General features: G+C 49.3%; 2 protein-coding genes across 2 annotated transcripts; both read right to left on the reverse strand.

The window, feature by feature from the left end:
* Positions 1-8: 8 nt before the first annotated feature.
* Positions 9-4,883, reverse strand: HOO65_010426 (uncharacterized protein; the record flags this gene model as incomplete). Its single annotated transcript, XM_070999710.1, has 1 exon — positions 9-4,883. The coding sequence occupies one exon, from the start codon at positions 4,881-4,883 to the stop codon at positions 9-11; it is 4,875 nt and encodes a 1,624-aa protein (XP_070862248.1).
* Positions 4,884-7,715: 2,832 nt separating this feature from the next.
* On the reverse strand, positions 7,716-10,041 carry HOO65_010427 (AP-1-like transcription factor; the record flags this gene model as incomplete). The annotated part of the gene is made up of 2 exons (XM_071005509.1): positions 7,716-8,565; positions 8,615-10,041. 2 exons carry the CDS (start codon positions 10,039-10,041, stop codon positions 7,716-7,718), a joined length of 2,277 nt encoding a protein of 758 aa, XP_070862249.1.
* Positions 10,042-10,636: the final 595 nt, after the last annotated feature.

Below are 10,636 nucleotides of genomic sequence, written 5' to 3' on the forward strand. Positions count from 1 at the left end.
AACTGTCATCATACTAAATCCTCTGCCCGTTGGTTCATGAAATCATTTGCCAGTTTGTCTCCGCCTGACTGTGCTGCCTCCATCCAATGTACTGCTAAACACAGCGCATGGATATTCTCCACTTTGATGTGCCTATCAGCATCTACAGCCTGCTCAGCTGCCTTAGAACTACTAATGCTAGGATTGCCATTTGAGCTAGTAAGTGACGCACTAGAAGATGAGACTAGTTCACGCACTGAGGCGCTGGGCAGCGCACTTGAGGCCGGCCCTCCGCTGCTACTTGTTCCGGAGCTGCTCCCGTATATATCCATCAGAGCTTGTCGGAAGACTTCGCATGTCTTCGAAAAGGGGATCAATACACGGCCAAGTAGGTCGGGCCGGACCATGTATAGTAACGCCAGCTCGCGCTGTGCTGCAGGCTCAACGCCCTCTTTCGCTGATATAGCTAGCATTCTAGCAGCATCAGCCATAGTATATCTTTGGCTTAAGCCACTCGTGCATTGATCAGAAGGTCGGATGTTAGAGCTAAGCGCGTCGGCCTGAATTATAGCCTCTGCCCAATGCAGCATAGTAGTGCTAGCGTCCATCTTGATGCTTATTGCGGCCGCCGCAAAGTCCCAAAAGCACAGGCCGTGTACCTGGTTCTTCAACAATTTAGCAGGTACTAAGGAGGCGATAAATTGCAGACCCATGAACAGGTTTTGTGGCCGAATCTGTGGATCTCTCAAGATGTCGGCTAGAGTTTGGAGAAGTATCTGTAGGCTTGGTCTCGTGGTAGGTCTACTTGGAGTCTTGCTAGTTTCCTGGGGCATAGCTGCTGAAATTGTAACTAGCTCGGCTATCCTATGCAGGGCGTCAAGCTTGGTGTATGGGTTGGGGTGGATACTGAACATGTGAAATATACTTTTGTAGGCTTTGTCAAAGGGAAACCTTGGGCTCTGAGCAGCAGGGTTACCTGAACTAAAAGAGGGCTCAGGCTGCCTAGCTGAGGCACCCTGTCTACTTTGATAGACCGGCATCCCGACTTCTTTCGCTTGAATCCGTTCAATACATTGCTGACCGATATCAGCAAACCAATCATCTGTCTCCGAGCCCCGTGCATACACCAAGTTTCCAAGATCCGACAACAACAATCCAATCAGTGTCTTCCTAAGTTGTTCCAAAAATTGTAGCTTTTCCATGGAGGCCTGCGGCGACTTGGGCATCAATGCCTGGATGGAAATAGGCTCTGGTCGTGTACACCGGGCTGATGAGGCTTCTGCTGGGGAGGAGTAATTGTGAAACGGCAGGTTTGAGGCTGTACTGAAGACGTTGGTTGTATTGGTTGACGAGGTGGAGTGAGCATAAGAAGTGCCTGTCAGTCTAGAAAGCGGCGGCTTTTGAAACAGTGACCGAGGGGTGGTAAAACTGCTAGGCCCCTTGCTTTTGTCTACGGACGGGAAGGCATGAGTTTGGCCAGACCTTGAAGATGCAGATTCACGCACACCGTGCTTGCTATGATTTTCTTGCATCTTATGTCCCTGGTGCGGGGTTCCTCCCCCAAGGCAGCTCCGGGTTGGCCCAGAAAAAATGCCAGAATGCTGACTACCTGGCGAGAGTGCCGTAATGGAGGCTTGAGGTTTAGTTGTGTTTTCCTCTAGTCTGATCTGATCACGTGCAAACAGTTCTGATGACCATAACACTGGAGCATCAGACAAAGTTTCTCCCACCAGCTTGGAAACACACGACTCGATCTCCCAGCAAAATCTGTGAATTCGCTCTTCGCCTTTGCATATGTTTTCAATGCCGCGACTTTTGAGCCAAGCGAGGGTATTTTCAACCTGATCGTCGCTCAGTTTATTAGGGCCACCATGCGAATCACTTGCTGCTAGAAGATCGAGCATCTGAAATTCGGCGAGGTGAATGTGTGTTGAGTCATATGGCGAGTTAGAGTTTATCCTAGTTCGATAATCGACACGCTGTGACCGCCCCATGGCTTTGAGCGCTACACAGATACCACGACTATTGGTGTATGGGCCAGAATGAACAACTTCGCTGACATACCACATCTTGTCGCGCAGGGCACGCAAGCGCTGAATTCCCTGTTCAATTTGTCGCTTATGATATTCATGAGTTTGTTTGGCATATGATAGCCATAGTTTGTACCGTTTAGTGGCTGTCTCATCTTTGCAAAGAGCCGTTCGTAAATCTTGCGATAGTATAGAAAGCACGCGATTGGTGGTAGTTTCAAACAAATCATTGTTGGGGATTTGAATCAATTGCCGAAGACCATTGAAGTATAGAAGTGAGGACGAAAAGTTGCCTTGACACTCAGATTGATCTAATGCTGCTTTGAGCATCTGGGCGAGAAGTGAGTCATGTGTGCTTGGGGGATGTCGAGACTGATGGGAATCCTTTTGCTGACTTTGGTAGTCCTGCGCTAGAGTCGATGGCAATGGATAAGTAGCGATTGGGATTTCATATTCCACTAGGAGCTTCATGATGGCGGTCTTGATCTCAAGGTATCCTTCGCTGAACTGTAGATCTCCGGCAAAGACTCTATGGGAATTGCCTTCATCTGTTTGGTCGTTTCCTTCATTACTAGCTGCAAAGCCCCCTGTCTTGACAGCTTTCTCATTAGAGTTGCCATCAAAATCACAGACCAGCTGTGTTGAGAGCTCTCCCCCATCGAGGGAAATGAAGAGCACATCCCATTGATCAGAATAGGGATCCGTTGTACCCTGCACCGACTCAAAACCAACAACTTCCTTGAGATCCCGTATTGCACGTCGGAGAGCCGCACCCTCTTCACTCTGATCCCCCTTGTCTTGAACATACGATGGTGTCTTTTGCGGCTCGCGCAGAGTTGATAGCCAAGGCAGGGTTCTCTCAGGCCACAAGGCTTCGACCATGGTGACCAAGTCCCGGGGACTAACAACAAGATAGGCGCATTCTTCTTCCTTCTGCAAGACAATAGGACATGCCGATTGGAGTTTGCTAGCAGAAGCAACTTCTCGGTCGACGCCAATCCGGTGCCCGTGGAAGCGTTTGATTATAGTGGCGATGTGCTGGCGAATATGAGGAGGAACAACTTGATCACTAATGCCCCCATTAAGAATGCTTGTGACATAGCCCAAGGCACGATGAGCCACTTGCTGGAGTATCTTTTCTCGGCCATACGTTGTGATGTGATAGCCGGACATGATGCCATAACCCTCAGGGCGAGTGACAACATTAAGAATTAGATTCTGAAATAGCCATCGGCAGAAGAAGGCCCGAGTGGACTCGAAGATATTCGGCTCGATTCGCTTGAGAACTTCATTGCTGAATTCCAAAAAACTCTCGGGGATTCCCCCCCCTTCTGCATCAACCACAGTCTTGAACAAATCGCCAACAGCTTTGTCATAGAACTCCTGCGCAGCCTCGTCATCTCTAGGCGTCCAATTGCGCAAGTTGAAGCGGGTTCCTTGCTGATCCTCGGCTCTGTCCAATATAAACGCTCCATCCTCTAGGATACGCATCAAATACCACTCGATTTTCGTCTTGCCCGGCCAGTCGCATGTCAATGTCCACGCATTCAAAATGGAGACAAATACCGGCTCTAGCCCTGTTCTAGCCGAGATGAGCCTGGCACAGGCTTGAGCCCAGATATTGAGGCGACGTTCATCCTCAGCACTCCCAAAGCCGACCAGAGTGGTAAAACAAGTGTACATAAGAGTATAGATCGGGTCGTGGCGGTGGAAGGACATCATTCGCTTGATATTATAGTCGGCTTTGGGGCTAGGCCGGCTAGTAGTTAGATGGCTGCTTGGGATACGCCCTGTCCCTCGTGAGAGTGGAGGCTTGGTCTGTTGTGGGAGTATTGAGTCGACATCTCCAAGGTCTTGGCTAGGCTTTGTCATGGCTATCAGCTCGCTAGTAGTAAGGGAGCACAAGCATTCAGCCAAGTAGTCTGGGTCAGAGCGAATTTTGGAGATGAAACTGAGCAGTCTTTGTCTTGTATCAGGGGAAGTTCTAGCAAGGAAAGAGGGCACTGGTTGGAGGTTCCCTCTATTGCCAATAGCCGTTTGTTGATAACCATCTATGGGTCTAGAAGTATTATCGCCTCTCTCCACATCCGCAAGCCTGCTATATTCATCTCCTTTAGTGTGTAGATTTTCCACAGTTTCACGCAAATCGGCAAAGGCTTCGGCATCGTCAATATAGAAGAAGTTGGCAAAGCTCCGCTGTGAAATGGCAGCACAACGTAAAAATCGTGTTGAGAGGGCATCGGCGATGGCATAGTGCCGCAAGCGGTTCTCCGCAACAAGGCGAATGTGTTGTTGATGTTTGCCGAGACGCACAATGCGAGCAAGGTCCTTCAAAACAGCTAATTCGGTTAATGAAGCCTCTTTTGTTGAGTTATCAGAGGAGAAGAGATCTTCAGAAGGCACAACTTCTGGGGGGTCGTCGTGGAAGTAGCCTGGGTTATGTAATGAATCCAGCAAGTTTCGTTGGTGACTTTCAGATTTGGGAGAGTCGAGGCTTCCGAAAAAGGCAAAGGCATTGATTTCTTGGGTATCAACCATAACAACCGTAGTTGTGCTTCTGCTGCTTGAAGCACTAGAAACAGGGCTGGGCGCTGCACTGTTACTCGCACTCGTACTAGTGTTAGCACTGATAGGGTCTACGGCTCTATGGGCCATTGTGTCTACCACGGACGAGTCAATTGAATGAACCGACGATCTCCGAGGTTGAGAATGATCAAGTTTGCCAAGCAGTATCACAGGCCGAAACGAAGGAGATTTGATTTCAGTCTCGTGGACTTGCTCTCCAGTCGTATTAGAGCACAAGCTTCCAGAACAGGCCGTGGTCTTTAGATGTTCTTGGACACCAGGCGGCGAAGGTGAGGTTGAGGCTTCCATGATACAATAGCAAGAAGGATAGCACGTCGATTGCAGAGAAATATGAGAGTTCGTACAGATCAAAATACCAGACTTCGCTGACTGGAGATATTATCCATAAAAGGGCACGTGAGTGACAACAACGAAAACAAAGCTGTATAAACAGCAAAGCAGCAAGGATCATTTCATCAAAATCTAGCAGCACGCAACACAAACTGTAGACAAACGCCTAGTCAAGCGCAGGCAGGACACTACCTTAGCCACTGTAACAAAGACAAAATAGGGTGGCCCAAGTAATAAAGGCGAAAAGCAGGCCAAGGCTGGGAGGGTGCACAAACGAGACCACAAGGAGCTCAAGTGAAGGCTTGTTTGGAGTAAAGCGAAGGCAAACGCCAGTAAGCGGGCTGTAGTAAGTGCAACAAAAACGAGGAAACGGAGTGTTAGTACATCCTCTACTGGGCTGTTTCACCATGTATCAGCACAGAAAGTGCGACAGCCCAGTGGGCATAGCACCTTAGAGCAAGCGATAATAGGCATTCCATAACGCTTATTACCAGAAGCAAGATACCATCCCGTTTTCCATAGATACCTGCTGCCCGTCATTCTCAGCAATATTCAGTTATCAGCAAGCCATCTAAAAGCCAGGACGAGAAGGGCCTTTGAAGCGAGGGGAAACACGGCGCATGGGCAAGACCGACGATGCATGTGAGCTTGAGTTGACACTTGGCAATCTAGCGTCCTTCACTGAATAAAAAACATCTCGACAGCCTTCCGCGAGAATGTCTGAGGAGCCGAGAGTAGGAAAGCGCTAGCGGAAACAAACATTAGAGCTCTAGGATTACCAAATAGTGAGTGTCTTGAGCAGGCTGCAGGTCCACAGCTCCTATATGTTGCATGTAGCTTGTAATTCGCAGGCTTGTGTCACCAAAAGGTAAGCTCCAATAACAGACATGGCGGCGCGGATTTGTGTCCCAAAAACATTTATAACAGTCGCTAGGCGTAGAGAAGTTCCACCCAGCACATAAGACAAAAGGACAGCACAGGACAGCACAGGGCGGCACAGGGCGGCACAAGACAGCAACAAGGACTTCGAGCAGCTTATTTTGCAAGATGAAAATTTTGATAGACATATATTAGCATCGTATTTCCTATTTTAGCACTTGCAGTATTGTTTCGGCATCATTAGTCAGGCTGCCTTTAAAAGGAAGGAGCCCCCTCAAAATTCAGAAAGCGGGGCCGGTTTTCTAATGTCATGTAGGACAGGAAGCTTGCTTACACAACCAAGGCTAATAAGGGACTGCAAAAATGCACAAATGCAAATATACAAGAACAGAAACTTGTGAGCAGCAACTGCTACAGTTATCTGATCTGCTAATACAACCTATGCAAGGCAGGACAAAGAAAAAGGCTCTGGATCCCAGCTACCTGTGATGAAGGACAGGGGAGCTACAGCTCACACTACACTCTTCCATACCGAGCGTTGTTTTGATATTTCTATAAACTCCTCTTTTCTCTTTTCCCTTGCCTTAGCCTGATGAGTTGTTCGTGCATATTCATGCGGTACATCTGCCAGCCTCTCACCTTCATCCTTCCCCCTCACCCCTCTCCTAAGTAAAGCTCCCGGCTCTCCTGTCGATGGCACCGCACCCACCCAGCCTCGCAGGATTTGCCCTTGTCTTTACATGCATCACAGCTCGTGTTAGCGACCACATACATAGTCGAACCATGTCACAAATCCAACTACTTATGCTAGAGCTAGCTTAGGTCTTTGCCCACTATGTCTCTCTCGTCGGCATATTTCAATCATCCTTCTATGCTTTGCCGTGCCCTTCCTTAACTCCAATAAACCTAGGCTCTTATTTACGCATGTTGAAGTTTCCTCTCCCAAAAGCCACACAGCGTCACGGCATGTTGTGATACATATACGTGTACGTGGCGCTGAGCTGGGCTTACATCGTGGACTAGATGCACGCGCAAATAGATACACAGTCTATGCCGACTTAGTTCCTATGAATCCTGTTCCGCCGCTGTAACAAACCCGTGCAAGCGTCTAAAATCAAATTGCCCCAGTACTACAACAGTGATCATCAGCATGCGCCTAATTTTCTCGGCTCCTTTCCAAGAAATCCAAATAGCAACCCCTGCTTCCACTGACATGAGGTTTTTTTCTTCTCGATATCCGACAGGTCCATCCTTCACTAGACCCCAATACTCGGGCGAGTCCTAGTACTCGGGAACAAGCCACTTACCAAGGACCAGAAACGGGCGCAATGAGACTTTCTTGATACGGCCTCGCAGGAAACAGCTAGGCTTTGCTAGCTACAAGGCTGTTTCAGCTGCAGTAATCTCCTGTCCATTAAAGTTGCACATTAACAGACAACTATAAGGCGGTAGATCGGGACTTAACACGTGAGTATACGTATATATATGTGTATATACATACGAGCACATGTGAAATTTTGCATGTGAGATAGCACAGGTAGATCGCTTCAGCTTTTTTGCCGGCGAGAAACACGCCATTCTCATGTGGATATAAAGAGAAGCACTGGCAGTCTTTGAGAGTAACAATATATTAGATGTTTAATCTCAACAACGGAAAATTCAAAGTAGCCTCCGTCCCTTCAAGGGCAAGCGATTAATAGTATAGGATAAAAAGAGAGCAATAGCACAGCAAAAACAGCCAAAGGCGGTGTTAAGACAAAATAAAACAGCAAACGCCACCACACTACCATATTTTGAGAGAAAAAAAAAGCCATCGTCAGACATATCAGCAAAAACAAACCATAGCAAATCCCAGACGATGATAACACGCTGCAAGAATAAAGACAAAAGCAGATCCACCTGTCGGCCCGTCTACGGCGGTGGAAGCTGACCTTGGAAGCGCACGTCAAAATCCTTCAGTACACTCATAATACTAGCCGCTTCGACTTCAATCGGCAGCCTCTTTTGTTGTGCATCGCCAGACCCCCCGTTGTCTCTTTCACCAGCAGCGGGTTCCAAGGACGGTGACCCTTCAGAGGGCCGAACTGTCGCTCTCAGCTTTGGCAACCACGTACTAATCTCATCTGCTGCCTGGTCGAAGTTGCGATGGCTAGCCAGTGTCTTGTATGTATCAGCACAGCTAAGGCTCAATCCGAACTGTGCCTTGGCGGCAATACTTGATGCACTCATGGAAATCGGAGGCTTAGCGGATGATGATGATGATGATGATGACGCCGGCGTTAATGCCGGCGTCTTGGACTTGCAGCAGCCCCCACCAGGACCCCCACCTCCACAACAGCCACCACTTCCAGAGCCAGAAGCGCGCTCAAAGTTAGCTGCCAGTGAGCGGCAAAACAGTCCAGACTTAGGGTCAGCCTTGCACTGTGCACAGGTTCCCGGGCCATTGGGACCACAGCCACCAAATGAGGCTGGCTTGGGGAGAGTCTTGGACATGGCAGCAGGAGCAGCAGACTTTTTGTTGAATGGCCGCAGCTTGACAGCACCAGTCGACGTGATCTCCATTGGCGGAGGAGAGGCTTCGCTTCCTGGGGGCGATGGAGCCTGGTAGACCGAGCGTCGGGGCTGAGCAGATGTAAGAGCAGGGACAGAGATGGAGAGGGAGGAAGGCTCAGGAATAGAATCCATGGGGGGGGCCAGAGACAAGATCAGGATTAGCGCAAACGCAGCAGCTCTCATCGGTATCACAAAATCCACATTTATCCTTGGGAGCAATAGTTATCTTAGATAGAGAATGGGAGCTTTGAAGTGACGGCAGAGGCTCTTTTTTCCAAATATTCGTCATGTCCACCTCAATTTCGGATGTAGAAGCGATGCTATGAGGCTGCGGGCGCTTGTTCATTCCATCAAACTGTGGTGACAATGCTCTCTTTGGGACTTGATGCTGCTGCATGTGAATTTCCGACGAAAGTCCGAGTCTAGCACAGGAACAAGATGAGCTCAAAATTCCGCACTTTGCGCAGTTTGATTCAGCCTGTGCATCAACATGTGCGAGCGCTTCTTCAACACAAGCACATGGCCCATCAGGTTGGCATCCACCACACGACAACGAAGCCAGGTCGATAGTACCAGGGGCCCCGACGCTAGTAGCATTGGGAGGCGGCAAGATACTGCTCATCGCAAAAGTCGATGGTGAGCGATGATCTTCCATGAGAATCTTGACTCCATCATAGCCCGTGGAAATTGCCGGGTTGGGAGTAGACGGGTCAGTAGACGGACAGCCATGGCTACTAGAGCCCAAGTCCATTGCCGAGGAAGATCCGAAGTCGGCCGACGACACAGCAAAATGGGAGTCTCCAGATTTCCTGGGCTCTGCATGTCGATGGTAACTTTGCTGGTGTTGTTTTTGTTGTTGTTGCTGCTGCTGCTGCTGCTGCTGCTGCTGCTGCAAAAGACCGCTTGACGTCTCAACTCGGATCCGCTCCTGGCGTTCTCTTTCCAGCATGTTTTCCAACAGCGAGCAACGAGACCGAAATGACTGCAACTCCAACTCTAACCCATGGATGCGCTCTCGCAGCTCACGCTCCATGGCATCCCGGACCTGCTTGTGGTCTTCAATCTGCTCCTCTAATTCACCGACCCGGGCAGCTCGGCGTTCGCGAAAGGCCCGCTGTGCAGCACGGTTTTGAGCCTTGCGCTTCGACGGCGGCGTATCTGTAGCCGGCTTGCGACCTGGTTTTGGCCGAGGCGGAATAACCCATTCCTTGCTGGTGATGGTGGTCTTGGGCGCTCCAATAGGCGCTACTTTTGGTGCAGCCGGGACGACCGGGGTAGGCGGCACATGTTGGTGGACAGAAGGCTGTTGAGGGTCGGGGGTAACCATGGCCGCCATAGACATTTTAGTTTTTATTGGCTGATTCGAGCTTGACACGTTGATGGGTGTTGTTGTATGGCTAACGACTGAGCCGGTCGGTGTGGAGGCCGTGGAAGACGAGGGTGCAAGCGACAACTGTGGTGCAGGACTCGGCCGAATTGCAATAATGGGTGGTCGCTGCAAGAGCTGATGATTGGATGGAGATGGCTTAGAGGCTTTGGCAGGCAAAGGCGCAATGATTCGGGTGTTGAGTTTGAGAAGTGGTTGCTTCTTAATAGAAGCCTTTGTGGTGCTAGATGAGGCAAATTTTTCGGAGTTTGTGCCTACAATAGTGCCAGGACCGCCTGAAGCCCCAGAGCCTGTCATTTCTAAAGAGGGTAGTGGGCCAGAGCCCTTTGGAGTCCGTTTAGTGGATGATGGCTCCAAAGAATGCGTTAAGCGCAGATGTAGTGATGAGGAATCTGGCAAGGAGAGAAAGGTCGATACTATAGGTCTTTTGGCCACAAAAAGACTAAAGATCTATTGGTATTTGTTCAACAACCAAGGTTAACCGCAAAGACGCTTTTTTTTGGGCAAAATAAAAGTCTTTTTGTAGTTTCGGAAGCACCTTAGTGTCGGGACAGTACTTGAAGGGTACTACAGCTGCTAGCAGATAGGCCCTGGACACTAAAACGTAATCAGATCAAAAGTCAAGTTGATCCTGATTGATAAACAGCCAGCGGGCAAAAAGCTACTACGCCGTCTCGGGGAGCCGCGGCCTTGAGGGGGATTTTTCGAGCTGCAAAACGATGCATAGAATATCCGGAGAGGACAATCAATCAAATAACTGCAGCGGCGAAAGTCGATTAGTTTCGAATGGCACAAGCTGAGATCCCATTGATCGTAATGCTAGCACGTGGAACAGAGTCAAAGCCAGCAATCAACCAGCCAACAGATCGAAGATTAAAAGTGTCGAGTTATC

Source organism: Ceratocystis lukuohia, assembly GCF_044167205.1.
Source record: "Ceratocystis lukuohia strain C4212 chromosome Unknown Supercontig1_pilon, whole genome shotgun sequence".
Taxonomy (NCBI): domain Eukaryota; kingdom Fungi; phylum Ascomycota; class Sordariomycetes; order Microascales; family Ceratocystidaceae; genus Ceratocystis; species Ceratocystis lukuohia.